The sequence below is a fragment of the Pipistrellus hanaki genome (genome assembly GCF_964339955.1).
Source record: "Pipistrellus hanaki genome assembly, chromosome: 17".
In the NCBI taxonomy this organism is placed as follows: domain Eukaryota; kingdom Metazoa; phylum Chordata; class Mammalia; order Chiroptera; family Vespertilionidae; genus Pipistrellus; species Pipistrellus hanaki.
Genome location: NC_140519.1, coordinates 47,133,681 through 47,155,852, shown reverse-complemented (window position 1 = coordinate 47,155,852; position 22,172 = coordinate 47,133,681). Strand labels below are relative to the sequence as shown.

Genomic DNA, 22,172 nt, shown 5'->3' with positions numbered 1-22,172 from the left:
CTTCGCCCTCCCCACACTGCTGACTGCCATGGGCTATGCACCGTCCTTTATCCAGTCCTCTCCTCCCCTCTGACATCTGTCCATCTGTCCCATGCAGCCATCCTTGGGTTCTATTTTGTTCGTCAGTTTATTTTGTTCATTACATGCCACATATTAGAGAGCTCACATGTCTTTCTCTGACTGGCTTATTTCGCTTAGCATAATCATCTCACCCATGCTGCTGCAAAGGGTAAGAGTTGATTCTTTTTTACAGCTGTGTAGTACTCCACTGTATAAATGTACCACAGCTATTTTACCCTCTCACTTACTGATGGGCACGTGGGCTGTCTCCAGACCTCGGCTATTATAAATAATGCTGTATGAACACCGGAGGGCATGTATTCTGTCTGACTGTGTACTGGGATTCTTAGGCTATATACCCAGAAGTGGCATTACTGGGTCAAAAGGTAGCAATGATGTTTTAAAAATATATTTTTATTGATTTCAGAGAGGAAGGGAGAGGGAGAGATAGAAACATCAATGATGAGAGAGAATCATGGATCGGCTGCCTCATGCACACCCACACTGGGGATGAAGCCTGTAGACAGGCATGTTCCCTGACCGGGAAGCGAACAGTGACCTCCTGGTTCCTAGGGTGACATTCAACCACTGAGCCACGCCAGCCCAGCAGCAGCAATGATTTAAAAAAATACAAATTATACCTGTCAATGCCTTTCTAAGGGCTCACTTAAACTGCTCCTAAAATAGCAGAAACTGCAATCTGTACCATCCCTCTTCCACTATGTGAGCTTACCTTTCTATAGCACATGCCCACGGACAATGGAATAGGCTGAATACGTGGCGGTTGTGTTTCTGAGTATGCTGTGGGTGTGTGTATGCATGCACTCGGGTATGCATACTCCCAAAGAGCTTTACGCATGGAAGGAAGGTCCCAAAGCTCAACACACTTAAAGAAACCACTTAGTTAAAGCAGCGTTGTCTGAGTTTGCTCCATTGCGTCTTGTTTTGGGTGGACACTGTTACCCGACAGGACCATTCACTACTTCTCCTTCCTTCCACACTTGTTACTGACTGCCTCTCCGCACTGGGCTCTGGACCTGACCCCTGGGAGCCCCCGTGTGTAAGACACGGGAATAGGAGCCCCGCACAGAGTTCTCCAGAAGCCTGCATGCATAGTGCGATAAAAGCCCCACTAGAGGAGAAGGAACCCACAAAACTGCTATGTCCCCTCAACTCCTCCAGTGGTCAGGTGAGTAGAGGTAATAAAATCAGAGCCATGTTTGTTACCTTAACTCATTAAGACAATACATTGGAATAACACCTTTGTAGAGTTACAATCATAAATTCTAGCTGGATGATTATGACTTGCTTTTTCACACCTTACATTAATATATCCTTCTAAATGTTCTCCTCTTCTATCTTATCTTACCTCCTACTTTTTCTCAAATTTGCTGTAAGTTTAAAACCTCAGCTTAAATCCCATCACCTCCAAATAAAATTCAATTTACTGGGATTCTTAGGCTATATACCCAGGCTATTTTTTAGTTCAAATTCTTTAGCAAGAACAAGACACATATACCTATCCTGGCTTCTCTCTCCAGCCTCTTCCCCTGCTCCCCGCTCCCTTCAGCCACGTCAGAGACTACAGTTCCCAGCAAGCACCACTTCTTCCGCCAGAAAGGCCTTTTCCTTCCCTCAGTAACTGGCTTCCTTGCTTGCCTTTCCGATCCAGTTGAAAGGAAGTGTCCTCTTACTTAGATTAAATACTCTTCTTGCAAAGAAGCTGTCACACAATGTGTGTTTCTTTAGTAAAAATAATAAGTGGTCAAGTTTAAGAAATAACTGTAACAGAAAAACTAATGTACTACCAACTTGAAAGAACTAATTACAAATATTTCACAACTGTTTTTAAAGGCTATTTTTAAGTAAGAAATTTAAAAAGTAAAATAAGTATATTTCCAATAATGATTTAAATATTCTCAGACCTTTTCAAATTAATCACCCTACGAGTTCTGTTTTTTAAATTCATTATCATAAAGACTTACTGGGTCTTGTGACACTCTAACACACCTGATTTCTGAGTTATTTTCAACATTTCTGATCAGCTCAGTAACTTGTGCTCAGTGTCGATATTAGATATTACAAAAGGCTATTAGGAAAATTAACCCTCCATATCTATTAAAATTAAGAAAAATGGTACAAAGGAAAGATGGAATAAAGGAAAGCCTCAAGCTGAAGAAGTTCCATACTCTTTCCTCAGCAAATATTGCAGAGAATTTCACTTCCAAGTTGAACTGATCTGAATTTCCCTCTAACTCTTCATCACACTCTGGTTGAGATGAGCATCTGAAATTAGCTTAGGCAACAAATGGAAAACAGAGAAACTGAAATAAAAAGCATACAACTTAAGCCTGTGAACTAAAAACTGAGAAAATTTTACCACTTATTTACCTCTCTAATTTAAACAGTTTATTTAGGCATCAATTAAAGTTAGCAGCACAGTTAAAACGTTAACTGTTAATCCCATCTTAAATCTCAGATCGCTTCAGATACATACCTTCTTTGTTAATCGCTTCGATCTTGGCAGGGTAATAGCGACAGTCTGTCCACCGAGCCAGAACTTCTTCTCCGGCTTTAAAATCCTAGTTTAAACAACTTTTCAGATCAATACCATGTATAATAAATAAGTGTTTCCTTAATAAAAAATAAGCTTCTGCAGACTTTAATAGAACTCCTTTTAAAATGCATCACTACACATCTAGCCAACGAAGAGCTGGCTACTTACAAAGAAGTCCTCGTCGTCCTTCAGGCCTTCCTTCCTCAGTGAGGGCCTCTCCAGGGGCCGCAGCCTATTGCTGTCCCAGTAAATCCACTCGTCGTAGCGGTGACTCCAGCGCTCAAAATGGACCAGCATCTTGCCCTCCTCATAGTCGATTTTTTCAATTCGTGATGGATACCTCAAAAATAAAGAGAAAAGTCTTACCTTTGTTCACACAAAGTATTAAAAAGTATGAACTATACCACTTACGGTTAAGACCTCAAACAAAAAACATGGGTCCATATTTTTAAACTACTGAACCGACAAAGTTTCCTTTCTTATTTTTGTCTTTTTTAAAAAATGATTGTTCTCAATACCTAATGAAATAAACGCTGTGATCAATTCCCAGTGGAGCCTTAAACATATTCCTACTTTTAACCCAATAATTCCAATTCTAGAACTATATATACAAAACATTTATCATAACAAAGAAATGTAAAACCATCTAAAAAATACAGTTAGAAAAATTGATGACTATCTATAGCTATCCAAACAATGGTATAGCCACTGATTGAAATATTACAGGATTTAAATGTGGTGTTTGCAAATAATTTTTCTATACATTCCAGTATTTTACAATGAGAAACCATGATGAAGGAGAAAGCTTAAATGTAAAAATATAAAAATGACACCCCAATGTTCTGCTTCATGTGTGATGATTCTCCTACAATCAATTTCAAAGCAGAAATTAATTAACTTGGTACTTTTAGAAAGGAAAACTGCTTCATCATTCCTAATGTACTCTAGTAAATGTTCATAGATGACTCAATTTGTTTAAAAAGACCCATTAAATAAACTTAAGAATCAAAAATAGCGCATGGTAGATGACTCAGCCATAATAGTTTTTGCTAGTTTATTGTAAATCTGAAACTTTCTTTTTCCTCTGGAGAATTAGCTTTAAATATAGAGCATGACAGAAATTCAGAAACTGCTCCCTGCTTACAGACCACTCGTGCTAGTCAAAGCTTCTAGACATCCTGTGGGCTGACTCATTCTCTGTAGGGCCTGTTCCCCACGTGGTTTAATACTGGACTGCGTGGAGTCTCCGCAGACACTGTGCCCTGTCAAACATTCCGGGTTCTGCCCATTGTCTTCTCTCCTCACCCTAACTATTCTTCAGGATAATTAGCATGTTAAATGCCCTCCCCTTCCTCTGTACACTCAGCATCCCGCACTTGGGTGAACATGTAAGCACTTGCGTGAAGACTCCCCGCCTCCCTCCCCAGTGCTCCTGGCGCCCTTCTCATCACAGCGGGCCCCGTGCAGGTCCCTGACACGCGTGCTGGCAGCACTTGCTGCCCTTGCACCACCAGCGTGTGACACACAAAAAGGATCCTGTGGTCCCAAAGCTAAGAAAATATGGACTTTAAAAAGTTAAACTGCTTCCTAATTGAAAGACTTCTTGATCCTGTGAACAAGATGGAGATAAAGCCTTCGCTTTATTACCACCCACGGAATAATTAACATGTCTCGGGATGGTAGCATGTGAGGGAACACGCTGTAAGAAGCCACTTTGGCCTGTGAGCTTCGGGAATGCCTGAGGCATGTCCACCTTGTCTCCCACAGCACCCAGGGCAGCGACAGACACACCCGGCCGCTCAGGAAAGGCAGGGCACGTGCAGGGAGACAGTGCTTTTTCCTCAGAACTAAGAAGGCTGTTAAAAAAGGCTGTTTATTCATTCAACATATTCTTGGGGATCTATTAAGATTAAGGGACTTCGAGGCACTGCTGGTAGGAAAAAGAAGCATCATTAGCTCCTACCTTCCAGGAGCTTAGCTTGGGGTCAGATGAGGAGACAGGAGAATCAGAATATGTACTGAGAATCGATGTGTCCCCGCCTCTATGTTCTTTCCATAGTGAATGTCAACTGCTCTTCATATACCCTATCTCACTGGACCCGGTAACCACCCCTGGTATAGATACCACAATCCCCATCTAACAGATGAAGAGTGCTTAAGAATACCTGTGGTAGAGGATTCAAAACCAAAACTAACTGGCACAAAAGCCTATAGAAGAAACGGGGTAAGGCCTGTATCAAAGTGATTAGATTATAATAAACTGGTTAAGTATATACAAACATTTTATATAAGATGTTATTAATAGTTTAGAAGAAACTGGAAAGTTCACTAAAGGTCCTTGGGAGACACTGTGTATGTCATTCTTGGGGGGGACTTGTAGGATTTATACTTAATGAACACTGTGCCAACAAGGTCAAGGATATACACAGAGCATACCCATCTATTCACTCCGTTCATTTACTTAAAATCATGATGTGGCCCTGGCTGGTGTGGTTCAGTGGATAGAGTTTCGGCCTGAGGACTGAAGGGTCCCAGGTTTGATTCCAGTCAAGAGCACATGCCCAGGTTGCAGGTTTGATCCCCAGTAGAGGGTGTGCAGGAGGCAGTGATCAATGATTCTTTCTCATCACTGATGTTTCTCTCTCTCTCTCCCTCTCCCTTCCTCTCTCAAATCAATAAAAACATCTTTAAAAAAAACAAAACAAAACAAAAAAACCATGATGTGGCTCAAGTTCGGCAACAGGCCAAGACAATGAGGATTCCGAGACAAGTCCACACCTCAGGGATCTCATGATCAGAGATTGAATGGGAATTTCATAAGCCCAGTTCCCTGTGGCTAGACTGTATGGTAAGCAGTAAGATAACCATAGAGAACTGTGGGACTCAGACTGGACTGGTTAACTACGTTCAAGCTAAAGGGATCTGAAATAGCAAATTAATAAAATGATCCTTTATTCTACAAACAGGGAATTTCATAATGTTTGTACTTCATTTGGTTATCAATTACACCCTAGGGAAAAAAAAAATCCTAACATCAAGATCATTGCTACACGTTAAAAAATGCAAAAAAAAAAAAATGGCAATTTAACATATCATTTTACACAGTGAAATGACTTCCCTGTTCTAGCATATGGCCATAGTAATAATGCTTTGATACGCAAAGTGAACTAAAAATACTGTTGAACAAATGTATGCACAAATGCCTCTCCATGTTGAATTACAGCATTATTTTGATGCATTCTTTATGTTTTACAATAATTTAAGTGTGAATGGAACATAAGATTTTTCGTACTGACTTTGGACGAGGTGGTGATAATGTTTCTACTTTGTCATTTTTAAAGACTGGATCATGGACGGCTGCTCAGGAATAGTGATGAGGCAGAGCCCCAGGCCTTTCTGAAGGTGTGAGAAGCAAGCAGCACATTTCAGAGTTAACCATTTGTACACCATGAGCATCTGTAGACGCAAGCAGCGGAACTTTATCATTAAATTCAAAATATCGTGGCAATTAACTGTTTCAGACAATTAGCAATAGGAAGAAAGCATCATGGTTGGCATCTCTTGAGAGTTCAGAAGAAAGAGATGGAGAGAAGGCAACTTCACCACAAGTATGAATCCTCAAAGCCAAAATTTTACATGGAGCTCTCTTACTCCTTATCATGTTTCTGCAAAATCCCACAAAATCCCACTATATTCCTTATTATCATCCCACTTTGAAATCCATTAACTGCTTAAATAATATTTACTTGTGCAGAAAATGAGGAACTGCCTCACTGCTCTGGGTCCACCTCACTCTCATATGTCATTTGTACTTGAATCCTAGAAACAGTTCACTCTCGGCCAACTTTACAAGAAAAATGACCCACCCTAAAATTGGTCTCTCTGGATTATTAGGCTTAATGGAAAGGGACAGCACTCAGAAATACTTAGAAGACCTTATAAACACTATTGCTGAATTTAATAAAAGTTCATTCACATAACTGTACTACTGTGATCTCTCGGTTGATGTCAGCATTATTTTGCTGCCCTCTTTATGTTTTATAATAATTTTAAATTGATTACTTAGGTCCGTCTTCTAAAGAGCAAGAAACCAGCCTGGTCACAGACAAACCCCTATACTGGCTTACACTGAACTGTTTTCCAAGGGCAGGTCCTGACTCACCCACTAGACAAAACGTTGTGTGTGTGTCTGTGTGTGTGTGTGTGTGTGTGTGTGTGTGGTATAGATGTGTATGATCGATGATTCTTTTGAGGTGGGAATTCCCAATTTGAATCAGATTGTCAAAAGGGTTTATGACCAAAAAGGAAAATAATTCTGGAAGGCAAAATCGTCTATCAACAGTCTAACTACAATGTGCCATTATCCTTGGAAAGGAAGAAATAAATGATGGGCATGCAACTACGGCAGAACCACAGTCTAATAGATTTTTTAAAATCCCTTTATATTCAATGTATTTATAGTAAAGCAAACTTTATCTGAATTTAGGGAACTCATTCTGATTTGTCATTTAGTTTGATATATCCAAATTTTTACCTCTATTGGTAAAGTCAACCATAATGAAATGACACAGAAAACCCTTGATACAATTATGACCTAGGATTTCCTGCACTTACTTAAGCAAAAGAAAAGAGTTGTTAACTACTCATTGACAGGTTATAATCCACGGAGCAAGGCCAGACAATATTGAATATACATCAGAATTCACTTGGAGATTTAGCTAACCATTTAAATAAATGTCATAATAAAAAAGGCAAAGTATTTTTCGAAATTGCCCCAATAAATTATTTAAATTATGTTTTCAATAAGCCATTTTGTTAATATAAAGATGATAAAATTTCTAATTTGTATAACTTTAAAAATTGACACATTCTCTTTCAAACTATTTACTCAGCAAACACTGTCTCTAATTCACTATGTACCAGACACTAAAAAGTAGGAATAAAGCTACAAATACAAAGAAGACACTATTCCAATCAACCAAATTCAGGAGAGAAGGAAGAGAAAAAGAGAGTCAAACAAGTTAATGCAAACACAATATAATGTAATGCCTGGCACAATAAAGATCTATTACAATAACACACAGAGAGTACAGAAATTAAATTATCTCCTAGATAAAGTACTTCTTTGATTTTCGAAGAATTAAATAACTTGAAATCTTACTTAAACATATCTACATGATAGCAGAATCTTAAAGGAGTTAGGATTAACATTTCAGAACAGTTTTGTGTATAGAAACTTCACATTAAAAAAACTAACATGGTATCATACAAAAGACTAAAATATATTAGAAGAAATAGAGATAAGAACATCTTTACACATGACTGCTATGAGGATTGTTTTCCAAATAATAAAAATTATTGTAGAATATAATCCAAAACAAACATAATATCCTTATAACTTAGTAACCTTCTAAAAATGTTAGCTTCTTAGGAGCACTTTAAATTTACATTATACTCTGTAATTTTCAAAAGGGTTTTCTCACCCATTCACTCATTATTATAACTAAAATAACAATGTTATCCACTATTGTTATAGTATTTCGAATGAACTGCCTTTAGATAGTGCATGTTAATTTGTTTACACCTTAAAACAACACATTGAAAACAAAAATGTTTTGACTAATTCAAACTCTGAATTCCAAAATGAAGAATAAATACAAATAAATCTAGACTACCAAGAGCAGTCATATCAAAATCACATCTCCAGCACTGAATGCCAAGTCTCATCACATTATCCCTCAGTTCCTCCTCTCGGCCATTCATCCCCAGGACAGCCATCCAGAAGAACCGTGCGAGAGCCCCGCTTCCTGCCTGCCCCAGCCTCTGCAGCAGGTACCGGGTGAGATCAGAGCTGGCTGTGTCTTTGCCTTTGGAAGCTGTGGCAGCCCCCTTTCAAATTAAGGTTTCATTTCCAATCACGGGATTTAAACTCCTCTTCCCCTCCACCTCAGCATCTGAACCTCCTGCCATGTCTACATTCATTCACACCACCAGTTCTAACCAATCAAAAGACCTACACCAGAGCCTTTATACTCATTACCGTCTCCCACCATAAAAAGTTCCTTTCCTACTCTACCAAAAACTGCCACCGGAAATGTACTCAGCATTTATGTATGCCATATAATTTGTTCAGACTAACATGACCAAACTCCTCATTATTTAGTCCTGTCAAAAACTCGAAACTCTAGCAGGGTGCAGTCCAACTAATGCTATTTAATATTTAGCACTTGAAATATTACTTTACTGCTATAGCACCAGATATGCTTCTATGCCTATTGAGCAAAGCCTTAAGAATTTACACGAATCCTCTCCCACTGGATTCTCCTTTCTTAGAATAACTAATGCCCATGCTATTGTCACTATAGTGGGGGATGTGCAGGAAGCAGCTGATTGATGTTTCTAACTCTCTATCCCTCTCCCTTCCTCTCTGTCATAAATCAATAAAATATATATTTTTAAAAATGAAGTTAAATTTGCCAATCTAGCATGACAAATTATGCTGTTTTCAAGCAATAAGTCCCAATTCATTTGCCATAATTTTCTCCAATGGTGATCAGATTTCACACCAACCCACCAATCTGCAATAAACTTTGCTGGGCACCTTTTGTAAATGATAGGGGCCATGGCTGTATATATGTGATTTCATTTAAGTACCTTATACTTGAGTACCTTACCGTATCAATTTCTAATTTAATAAAAAAAAAAAAATAGTATGTCCTGACTAATGACCTTTGAGAGGTTGTGGCCATTAGTTCTTCAAATATAAAGTCATATGAAAATACTAAGAAGCTGGGACTCTTATGAAGAATAGCAAAACTAAGCTACCTTTTCAATATCATGTTAATGTTTTAAATTATACTCCTGACATTTAACCCTTTGCACTCCGCTGCCTCCTCTCAGGGGACATCGGAATTCTAGCATATCACTCGGATGTCCCCTCTCAGAGGGGACATTGCAGTTTATTAGTGATTACGGGGAATTGAGTTAATTCAAAGCACGTTTCCGCCGCAAAGTAGCGTCAAGTAGCTGGTAGCCAATGTCCAGAATGGTTCGGAGTGCAAAGGGTTAAAATGTAAAACTAGTAATTTTTTCCTGCAGTTAAAATAATTTAAAACAAAATTAAATACCCTTAAGCATCCACAGATAACAGTCTGTCTGCTCGGTAAAGCTATTTTAGCAGAGCTACCATGATAGATAAGTTATTTCCCAACTAGCGGCTTTAATCAACTCCCTACCACAGAACAAAGCATTGTATACCGCAATGTGACAAGTGTAAAACCTGCAAACACATAATAATATTCAGCAGAAATGATGTAACAAATAGGGAGTTGGATACCTGTTGATACATGATGGTTGAGCTCCAAATAAACGTCAGATAAGCAAACAACACTATCTTATATCTTGTCCAATCTGTGCCATTACATGAACATGCATGCCCACACACACAAATAAGCCTAAGGTTTCTAGACTTTACACTGTTATCCAGTGATGAGGGAGGCTAGGAAATCGTCAGCTTGAAGATTGGATTCTAGGGTAATTTCGGGAGGAAGACCTAGGACAGACAGACCTGAATTAACCTGCCTTGCAGACGTGTATAATTCCAGGGAAAGAGAGTAACATGAGCATCCTGGACCCTCGGGGCCCTTCTACACTCCAGAAACATGCACATCACTAGCGCCAGTCAGGAACTAAGATGGCCTTGAACACTGAGCCCAGCTGCTTCTGGAGCTGAGGCTCAAAGCTCCAGGCATCTATATGAGAAGCAAAGGGTGTGGTAAGAGGTCACTAGACTTGAAGCAAAATAAACTGCAAGACTTGGATCTTTTGGCCATATCACCTGGAATAAAACAGTAACATCTCAGATCCCAAACATGTCAAGGGCCTACACCACAGCCATCCAGCCAGATGAGGCTGGAGGTTGCAGAAAGAGGAGCAAGAACACTGAGGAAAGTACATGCAGGCCAATATATCCAATTCTATTAAAAAACAGCAAAAACAGATTTCTGGATCGTATCGTTTTGCAAAATGCTTACATTTTATTTCCTCTGACTAACGTAAAGAATTAAAATCAGACTATAAATCCTGATATTTCCATTGCTATTCAGATCAAAAGCTCTATCTCCAGGTTCATAATTCTGTATAGTTTAGACCAGTGGTTCTCATAGGTGCACCCAAGACCAGCAACATCAGCATAACTGGAAACTTGTTGGAAATGCAAATAATTGGGCTCCCTCAGACCTACTCAATCAGAAGCTGTGGTGCCGGGCCCTGCAATCTCTGCTTAACCAGCCCTTCAGGAGATTATGATAGAGACTCGAGTTTGAGAATCACTGCCAGAATCACTTCAAAACTTTAGTGTCAATGAGCCTTATAAAGGAAGCAATGTGTTAGTAAGTTGGTACCACATAGGAAGTTAGTGACCTAAAGTGTCCTATTGGACAAATATACTTTTTTAAACCAACCGTTATGACTACAAGTAATCTCAAAATTAAACAATTAAAGGAAAAACATTTAAAAAAGTGATAGAGCTGGTTGGATAAAGGGTAAATACCTGTCTAATATCACTAAACTCCAAGTAGTTCAAACCTCTAAATTTCTGTTCCAAAATATATTCACCTTTCTCCACTTTTTTCAACTCATTTTCTCTTGTAGTGACCAGCAATTTTGAACTGTATATATGACTCTACCCCTTGTCTAGCTTACTTCTGCCTCACGTCTGTTACATACCTATGTGAGACACAGAAACCTACCCTCACTTCATCACTGGACAGGTGGAAACCAGGCTTTAACACTGCAAGTTTCTAATTCAAGGGAACCGGAAGGTCATCTGCTAAGTCATGCCCTCCTTTTAAGGACATTAAAGCAGAAAGTACTCTCCAAAGTCACACAGTTCGTGCAGAACAGCATTTAGAAGCCACGTTTCTGACTTCCAGTTAAATTAACTGGCATTTCTAATCTTGCTGGCAACATTTTTTGTAGGGAGGAGAACTTTATCTTTAAAAGTTTATGGGGCTTTTTTTGTGGAAATTTAAAATTGAAGAACTCAAGCGCTTGTGCACTGGTACAGACCTGCTTGATGGCTAAAACTGAAAGTTCCCTTAGGTCTTCAGTTTCAAAATGTGTGACTTTCCCAATGTAAACCATCTCAGAATTTAAGAAGAAATCTTGTTCATTTCAATTTGAAGTTCTCTGCAGCCAGGGTCCTTAATCTGGACCCCATCAATAAGTTTTCTAGGAGCACCATAACATACAATTCAATTATTTTCACTTATAAATGTGTCTATACTAGTTACAGTAATTAATATATATATATATATATATATATATATATATATACACACACACACACACACACACACACACACACACACGTAGCTGAAATTAGGTTCTCTAAGGTAGCTAGTGGCTCAAAATAAGAATCAATACTTTTCAATTACACAGAGATTTAGGAAAACCCAATTTACAAAAAGTCAAAATTCTATTCATATTAGCAAAAGGATCTCTACTTAAAAAGTACTCACCTAAGGTTTCTACAAGTTTCAAACTTACCTAATATAATTAAAATATGACTTCAGGTTTTAAATTTGGTTCACGTACCACTTTCAAGAGCCTTCTTCTCCAAATACAGACTGCACAGCTTGTCTCTACAATGTTTCCTTTGGAGAAGCTAAATCCAACTAGGAAAAAGCACCCCTTCCTATTCAGAAACCATGTACTCTTATTTAAATTAGAAGGTATTTGTACTTGGTACAATCTAAATTTCCTCAACTTTCCCACTCTATTAAAATTATGTTCATGAACATCTTAAAAACTCACATTTGCAAATGTTCCATACAGTTCAAACACTCCAAATGTGTGGAAACAGCATTTGCCAATTCAAATTTATACTGTTCTATCAAACTCTGACACTGGAAGACATCTCCACAGTTTTAATCTTTCATTTTCCTTTCCTTTAGATCTAGAAGAGACCTAAATAGAAAAGTCCCCAAAACAGTCAGGAAAGCATAACTAACTCCTCTGAACGTTTTAAATTGACTCCATGTCTCATTTCTTTCAGGAGTGACACCAGAGCATACGACTTTACTTGTTTCATAATCCAATCGCTTGCCATAGAGTATTTTCATCTCAATCAAAAGACAAAGTTAAATCAGTAGTCAAACCAGTACAATTTAAACACTATTCAGAATTTCAGAATGATTAGGTACTTTAATATTTGCAAGGGTGTTTTGTAAACCATAAAACTCTGCAGAAACAAAGATCTTATCATCACCTCAAAAACAGGGAGTATAAGCCCTAGCAGTTTGAGGGGTGATCATGACAAGTGTGTGTGTGTGTGTGTGTGTGTGTGAGTGGGGCGGGGGGGAGGCACACGCAATTATGGGCAGCCAAGGAGCCAGAAGCCCAGGACTGTGAGAGGGATGTGTCCTGCCAGCAGTCGGACATGCCCTACGAGGACCCGGATTAGAGAGAATGCAGGCTGGACTGAGGCAACCCCCCTCATGCACGAATTTCGTGCACTGGGCCTCTAGTTTGGAACTAAAATCGATTTTGTCTCACTGAACTTCTTTTGTACCTCACAGAAAACTCAGTAAATATTAGCAATGAATTACTGTCCTATGATTAAAGCATTATAGTAATACTAAATCATAAGGTCAACCAAGCTTAACAAGTTCTCGAAACTATTGATATTAATAAACAAAGTCACAATAGGAAAATTATTTTTTTCAATTACTGAGAATATGCATATACAATATTCCTAATTATTTTTAAATTAAGGTATCAACTGTAGCAGTATGCTAAAATGTTCATATAAGTAAGCTCATAAAAATCAAGCTGATGACAAGTTTCAATAATTATCACATGTAATTATTTTGGCTAAAGTTTACTTATTTTAAAGAGGCCATTATTATTTGGGTCATTAAAATTAAATCTAAACTTAATTACTGAGTACATATGCATGTTACCACCCTACCTAAGCACTTAAGAATTTTGTGATGAGAAGCATAAGACAATGAAAATATTTAAACTACAATTTTCATTTGTTCTCTGAAATTCCAAATATTTTGAAAGTACACTCAAGCTAGACTTTTAAAGTGTTTCTTTGTTATAATCTTTTTACTTTATTGGATTATCAATTTAACAACTATTAAATAAATAAAAATTTCACCACTTAAAGTGAATTTCTTACTAATATCAAAGTTAATTATGGTAATATCCCTGAAAACTAATAAACTGTGTGCTTCTCCAAAACTGTTAGTTCAATTACAACTTGGTCAGTTTGAAAGCCTAAGAAAATATATTTCTATGAATTAACTAGTAATTTATAAAGTCAGTAACTTAAAAAAAGAATTTAAGATTAACACCAAAGAAATGAGAAGTAACATTTCTCATACTCGTGTATCACACGGAGATTCAAAAGTCTGCCTTCATAGCTTTTGGTCACAACAGCCCATCACTAAGCTGGCATGCTTGGTTGCAGGCCTCATGCAGTGGTTCTCAATCAGGAGCATGTCTGGAGATAAATTTTATGACCAGGTAGGATGCTACTGCCTGCTTCCCAGGTGCTGCCCAAGCCGCTACTGAGAACTACTGTGTACACCTGCCACCTGATGAGAGTAACAACTAGGTCCCCTACAAAGGAGTACCCACTGAGGTGCAGCTGGAAGGCACGGGGCCATATAGCTGTGTCTTCCCACCTCCAACTGCAGTTTCCAACTGTCCCAAAGCAGAGGCCACGGCAGAGTTCGTCAGCTGGGGGTCAGGGACATGTGGAGAGTCCTAACGCCAGATGCTGAGAGACAAAGCCCCAGGCTGGTCTAAAGTCAAACATCACGACAACACAAGATTTTCTCCACCTGCCATCGCCAACTCAGGAAGCTCACTTAATGCAGATCCATCAAAAGCACCTCTATGGATGCCCACCTGAAGGGAGTTGTAGTGAGAGAAAATGTCAAGTCTGGAAGACAGTCCTGGAGCTGCTAAACTGCTAGAGCCTCATGAGAATCACCGCAGGAGAGGAACCCCTCCAATGCCCCTCCCGGGGAAGGGGCTGAGAATGGCGCCGGGAGACACCATCCCAGAGAGCAGAAGCGCCCCGTTCAGTGGAATGAGGAGAGAACACTCGTTACTCCTACTGTGGTCCCGTGACCTTTGCATGTTGTGCTTCCTTCTCTCCTTTCCCGGTGGTGGTTTTATCTCATGTTACTGATTTTCCCCACGCCACGATGAGGGGCATGTTGAGGTGTCTGAGTTCACCACTTCTCACAGATGGCCAGGGAAAGGGGGAAGAAAGGTGGTTTGGCTTTAGGCGGGCTAGTGAACAATGACTATGCTAACCATCAATAAGAGCTGGAGTGTGAAAGTGTTATCCCAAACCTGGGAGCTGGTTATCTGGATTAACCCCTTCCTCCCACCGCAGTACAGCTCCAGTTAACTACACAAGGGTACTGGCACTCTCTATATCTCAGATCCTCCACACTCATCTGAAGTTTTCCAACACCTAAAATGCTTCTGACTAGCAACAGTGTGCTAAACCTGCAAAGCCTGAAGAGCAGGGAAACTAAAAACCAATGTGTACACATCTTTAAAATGTGAATACGTTAGGGCTCCTGCCACAGTCAGAACAGCGATGAACCCATATACAAAAGACTACACACATGTGCTTCAGGTCATGAGCTCCGATTTTCCATACCATTTCTGTAAGTAGTCCAGTGCCTCCAACCGAGCCCCAATCTCAAAAGTGATTCCAGGACGATTTGGGGGCTTTTTACTCATCTTGAGATACTATTCTTCAGTATTCTCTTTTCTCTACCTCAAGAAAGGAAACAAAGTTAGATTCAGATGCATAACATGCATAAGGAATTAAACAAAAATTTTAAAACATTACAAGTTGAAGTAACAGCCAAATTTTTAAGAAATCTGAATATGATTATCAATATCTCTAGGTAGAGTACTGTGCAACTTACAGGCAATCTTGAAAATGGATTAAGAAAAAAGACATTACACCTAAAACCTATTTGTTCATGTTGACCAATGTCACCTCAATTTAATACATATTAAAATTAAAAATTTAAAGGACATTAAGAAGATAACTACTTAAAAAGAATAGATGGGCATTAAAACTCAATAAATTGTAGCTTAGAAAACTCTCCACATGACTGAAAATGTTTTCCTGTCTTTGAAAAATCAAGACAGTTGAGCTCTGGAATATGACTAATGAGGTTCTTGAGAACAAGTTAACCACATTTTTCACCAAATGTTTACTGGGTGCCTGTAACTCCACAGGCTTTTGATAAGCCACTGAGGAGGGGCGCACAGAGATGGAAGCAGCAGTGACCACGCCCTCCGCCAGGAAGCCTGGCCATTCCTCTGTGGTTAGGACTTCTCATTCGCTGACCTTCCACGTTGGTAGCAAATGATTCCATCATTTTAATCTAACACATAAAGCTGCAAGGGAAATTTTTTTCTTATACTTCGCTGAATTCAATGAGCCACAATGATGAGGATTATTTTTTTACTCTGAGAATTCATTTCTACAAAATTTCAATATAGATAGGACCTCTGACAATTTCAGCATTGACAATAAGTGGGTGTAACGTTCAAGCAAACACTACAGGAGTATCTAGGGCTCTGTTCCTCTCTAGATGGCGGGCAGGTGCACTACTATCCTCCAGCCCCGATGGCCACCCTGCACACCGAGGCAGCCTCTTTTCTGCTCAGGACCTGGTTGATACCTGAGTCATTTAAGTGCACTTTAAGGCAGCCTTGCCAAAAGAACACAGGTAATCAGGAGTGCAAGGGGATCCCTAAAGCCTTTTGGGATATTCAGAATGATTAATATGGCAGTTTTCCCTCCCAGTTTAAAAAGGAAAACACACAAATATGTAAACATTTTAATAGTTTGGTCACAATTCGAAAGGGACAATACTTAACAATAAACACAGACTCAGAGACAGAGAACAGATTGACAGCTGTCAGAGGGAAAGTGGGGTTGGTAGGCTGGGTGAAAATGGTGAAGGGCGTAAGCAAAAAAAAAAACAAAAACACAAAAAAACAAACAAACAAAAACACAAAAAAACCACCAAAGTTAAAAACAGACAACAGTATTGTGATTAGCAGACGACGGAAAGGGGGTGAGGAGAGGTAGGAGAGGGTTTAGGAGAGACAAATGGTGGTAGAAGACTTGACTTGGAGTGGTGATGCATCATATAAGTGTACACCTGAAACCTATACAATTTTATTAGCCAAATGTCACCCCAATAAATTCAATAAACATTAAATTTTTAAAAATAAAAAATGAATAGAACCAACTGTCCTTTACTTTTTTTTTTGGGGGGGGGACTCTGATAAGGGGGAAAATTAACACCAATACTTGCTATTTAAATATATAAAATCAAACTTAAATACTCCTGACTGGGGGAGGGGAGGGAGGGGCCATATCCTCCTGCCATGGCAGCAGCAGAGACCAGTGCATTCACGTTCACAGGAAGCGCGGCCGGGAGTGCATTTGGTGTAAAAGGAACAAAAATGAGACTATGTTCATAGAGGTCTCGCCAGTTTGCAACATGTAAGGCAGATAGATCCCCAAATGTCGGTGCAAAAATCGAATCCACCTTTTCTGCTGCTCCTCATGGGAAGAGCCGACTTGGGGGGGCCCATTCACATCTTCTAGGCTTAAACGCAAAACCCCTAAGAAGTAACAGAGCTGAACTACAATTACTTCGATGTGAGCAATCAAAAAGGCTAGACGGCCTTTTCCTCGGGTGGACGGGGAGGATGAGGAGGGATCTGAATGGAGGGGAAAGTCAGACAAAGTCAAGCAGCGGGCCTATGGGGCGGGAGGACGTGGAGCAGAGAGAGAAAGCGGGACGGAGAGGGGACGGGCAGGCGTGGAAATCGGAAGAACAGAGGGGCCAAAGTCAGGGCGGTTCAGGCTGTGGGGGGATGACAACCGGGTGGGGAGAGAACATGAGCGAGAAGATGCGACACCTGGAAAGTGAAGCGAGGGTCAGAGCGTGGCCGCGGGGCCACACAAAAAAAGGAAAAAATAAATAAAATAAAATAAAATAAAATAAAATAAAATAAAATAAAATAAAATAAAATAAAGCAGGTGGGGAGCGATGGGGGGCGGGAGGAGGCAGACAGGAAAGGCTCCGGCGGCGCAGGCGGGACGGGGACGCCTCCAGGTTTGACAGCCGTCCGGCCCGGCGGGGGAGGAAGGAGGGGGAGGGAGCGGCGCCCAGACAATAGGGGCGGCGAGTGCCGGGAGGAGAGGGGCGGGAGGGGGGGAGCGGCCGGAGGGACCCCGGCGTGGGGAGCCCCGGGCGGCCAGGCGGGCCGGGCGGCCTCCTGCCCCGCCGCCGCCGCCGCCGCCGCCTCTTACCGACTCGGCCTCCTGTCCGCACAGCAGCCGGGCCGTCCGGGGCCGAGCCGGGCACTAGCAGGGCGGCCAGCCCGGGCCGCCGCCACCGCCTCCGCCTCCGCCCGGCGGCGCCGGGGAGCGAGCAGGAGCGAGGCGAACGGGAGCCTCGGAGGCGGGTCGCGCCGAGGTGGCGCCGGAGGAAGCAGGTCCGAGCCCTCACGCCCGCTCGCTGTCCGCTGCCATCGCCGCCGCCGCCGCCGCCGCCGCCGGCCAGCCCAGACGCGACGCCGGTCCCGGCGACGTCAGCCGCCCGCGACGCCCCGGAAGGGGCCTGGGCGCGTCACGTGGCTCGCGAGGGTTGAGCCCCGGCCGCGCCGCCGATTGGACGGCCGCCTCGGGGGCGGGGCTTCGCGGCGGTTGGCTGGCGGCGGGGGGGCGGGGCCCTGGAGAGCGGAGGGAGGGAGGGAGGGAGGGACGCGAGCCGGGGGAGCCCATTGGCGGTTGGGGAGAGTCTGACCTTTAACTAGCGATCCGGAGGGAGGGAGCCTGTTGAAAGTATTGATTTGATGGCAGCCAGGTCCCTGAACAAACCCCTGAAATGCACTGCACGCTTTCCGAGATAGCCACCCCATTCACATAAAAATAGAGCACATGGTGCCTGTGGTAAAGTCAGTAAGCCTCTGTTGAATGAATCCTTGCAGCAGGGGCTGAGCTGTAAGTAACATCACATGACAACCCCAATCACAATTGTATGCTCCCCATATTCTAGAGATCCTTACAAGAGGCAGATAGTACTAAGACGTGTGTGTGTGTGTGTGTGTGTGTGTGTGTGTGTGTGTGTGTGATTTCCCCATGACGACACAACTCATGATAGCAGAACTCCCTTTATTGAATATCCACCACGTCCCAAACTGGTCACGAGGCACAAGAAAAAGCGTTTCCACTGTAGGGGAAACCAACAAATGAATGCATTCAAAGCAATATTGGAATGAAGCGTCTTTTCTCTCTCTCTCTCTTTCCAGTGTACCACTCCAACTCTCAACTTTCTAAATGCAACACTGCATGCAAACAACACTTATAGTTATCGTGCTTTGCAGTGTGGAATTAAAATAGCAAAGAAGCTTTATTTAAGCTTCAATTATAGTGAACTTTGGGAAGCTAAACAATCTTATTCATATCCTTTTCTTCAATAGACATTCATTCATCACTATGTTGCTAATAGGTACTGAGCTAGACTGAGCATGGCAGTCTGTAGAAAATATATAAATAAGACAGGGTCTGGTGGACATTTGTCCTCTTGTATGGTTGCCCAGCCTCTGCACTCACTCCCTTTCCATGTTTGGGAAATTTCACATCATACTCCATGTATTTCCAGAATCTTCCAGACACATAACAGGATTTTATGTTCCATCCGTCTTAGAATTATGTATAGTCACGGCGTTTGCTTTGGCTGATAAAATAAATTGGAAGTGAGCTTTGTCATGGCGAGCTGTTCATTTAAAGGCCAGTTCACCAAGCTATCTGCCTCTGGTGTAGTGAAAAGCAAATTTTGAGATGGTGTCTGCTCTCGCAGCCCAGGTTCTAAACAGATTATGATGAGCCCAGAACCAACTGCTTAACTCAACTGATATAGTATATGGAAAAATAAGTAACTATGTGTTGTTTTAAGCTGTTGATATTTGGGTGGTTGGTTGTTGCACAACATGAGCTAACCCAACTGACAGATGCACCCACCTGGGAGTCAGCTTCACACTACATAAAATGGTGATGTTAGAAACTCACACTCCAAGTCCCCATTGCAGTGAAAGAGCTGTTTTCAGCGATGCCGATTAGACTGACTCGCTGAGGAGAGTGTATCAGAAGCTGCTAGTGATGTCCAAAGTAAGGAAAGTTTTCTCCAGCAGCTTGGCCGTACCAGTGACCAATATCTGCCTCTCAACCTAGAGTTAACTAACTGAACCCTGGCGGAATCTCTGCTGACCCACGGACCAATAATTGGTAGGGGGTGGGGGTAGGTAGAGATAGTATGTTGTTATACATCACTGTAAAGCGAAGGCTGTTTGTAATTTAAGTAAAATACATACATAAAGGATACCACATAGACCCATCCACTCCCCACTGCTTTTTGAGAATCCATCAATCTACCCTGAAGAAATGATTCCTCCATTGTAGTTGGAATTTAACAAGGGACCCCTCAGATAATTCAACTTGAGAAAAGAACTGGAAATCACCAAGTAAACGATCTCTGGCTGAGTGTATTGTATAGTGAGTATTCCCAATGGAATCAGAGGCCACTTTGAGAGCGGGGTCCCTGTGTATTTTTAATTGTCACATGACTGGAAAGGGCGCTGCTGCCAGTTAGTGATGAGGGACCAGTTCTGCTAGCCATGCTGAAATGCACAATACAGTCCCAGATCTTTAAGAACTAACGCCAGGTCATACATGACTTTTGAATGTCCCTCCAGACATTCTTGTGGGTAAAAATAAAATAAACTGTAATCATCTGAGCCTAGAACTCGGTTTTACAGGTAAGCAAAAAGTATTTTTGCAAGGTTTTAATATGCACTCAATTTCCCAGAGATGGAGCTACTGTGAAATATGAGAGAAGATTGTCCTTTTTATAAACATGACCAAGAGTTTATCACATTTTTTAAAAACCGTGTCACCAATGACAAAGCTACCTATAGTCTTTGAGGCACTATTAGAAGACGTCTGAATCTCTCTGCATTTGTGGCTGTAACATTCAGGGTAAACCTAAATTTAGGTCCAAGCACCTGACCACTTTATTATGTCCCTTGTGAGTCAGGACCAAACACGTATGTATTAAAATATATACTATTTTTATTATAAATTATTTCCATAAACTGTGTTCGGATTTTATCATTATGTCATTTTGTTAATTTTAAAAGACAGACATGTATAGCTTAATTAGATCATCTATGAATTTAATTTCAGAAAAGTGTAGAGGGTATTCCAGAAAAATGGAGACATTAAGTCTGATAACACTGACTAACTCATGTAGACTACCATGGCCTCTTTTGACCATGCAGAATCAAGTTCAGATTCAAGGCCAGGTTACAAGATATAGAAAAGTCTAGAGATGACCCCCGAACCATGCAGTGAACTATGCATTGCTATGCCCCCTCTTCGCTCTCGCACCCACGCACGCCTCATCCAGATGGCTAATGTTAGCCATCAGTCACTCACTCCATCTCCGAATATAGAAAGAAAGAGCGTACAGCTGTGTTTGAGCAGAACCCAACGCGCAGTTAAGGCAAATTATCTTGAAACAACGGTTCTTAGGCAGAAAGCGCTGAACTAAATTCCAACATTGAAAAATGAATATGGAACTATACTATCTTCTGGAATATTTAACAGCTGTGCATACCTATTTTAAGGGAGGGAAAAGTCACACTCCTAGATACCAGGTAACCTTTGATTACAGAGAAAACACAACAAAGCTTTTGATGTGTGTGCTGCTTTCATGTTTATAATTGGCATCAGTGAAGTACATCAAAACAACTCAAAGTTGGAGGTGTGTTTTTTGTTGTTTTTTTTTAAACAGACTAACCTTCTCTAACAGGCACCTTTGGCTCATTACTCAATGCCAGGCGCTTAGCGGTCTTTAAAAGCCCACTCACATCACTTCCTTTACCAGCCAAAGACCTTCCTAGTCTTGTCTCTCTGTCACCACTTCCCTTTATCAACTGGCCAGAAGTGGTCATTGTTCCCGAATTAGAATTAGTGGGTTGGACCTCTAGGCTACAAATGAACCTGACCGAGAGGATGTCTCTGATACGTCCACACAGCATCCTGCTCCCATTTCCAGTGTATTTCTCGTTATGGTTTCTTGGTTTCTGGCTTTGTATTCTGCATTCCTAGGATGAATTAATTCTAAGGATGATGAGATGGTCTAGCAACTTTGATTTATTTATTTGTTTGTTTATTTTCCTGGAAGTTCATATGTTATTCAGAAGCTACTGGGTTCCTGAAATTTTTTAAAGAATTTTAGACTTGGCCATAATGGTTTTAAAATATCAGTCCCTGCTAATAAAAGCCATAAAATAGAAGTGGGGGGGGGGGGAGTTTGGCTCAGCAAATACTTGTAAATGTAGCAAGAGGACTGAATGACACAAAATTTCTTTTTTGCGCAGATTGCCCTGAAGCAATGGAGTCACCGTAAAATATCTCATC

At 41.0% G+C, this 22,172-nt stretch overlaps 1 protein-coding gene across 23 annotated transcripts in view; it reads right to left on the bottom strand.

Moving 5' to 3' along the window:
• The window catches only part of PHF20L1 (PHD finger protein 20 like 1), a 51,037-nt gene extending 32,729 nt beyond the window's left edge, over nt 1-18,308 (bottom strand). For 3 of the 23 annotated variants that reach the window (XM_084864679.1, XM_084864680.1, XM_084864683.1), the window contains exons 1-4: nt 18,000-18,307; nt 15,309-15,424; nt 2,786-2,957; nt 2,558-2,642 (exon numbers count right to left, since the gene is read on the bottom strand). In XM_084864679.1, the coding sequence (XP_084720805.1) occupies nt 2,558-2,642; nt 2,786-2,957; nt 15,309-15,391 (340 nt within the window). In that variant the 5' untranslated portion in view covers nt 15,392-15,424; nt 18,000-18,307. Of the gene's footprint in view, nt 1-2,557; nt 2,643-2,785; nt 2,958-12,433; nt 12,541-14,539; nt 14,693-15,308; nt 15,429-17,999 lie in introns of those variants that run through there. The other 20 variants (XM_084864681.1, XM_084864687.1, XM_084864689.1 and 17 more) reach the window with 14 other exon arrangements.
• Nucleotides 18,309-22,172: the final 3,864 nt, after the last annotated feature.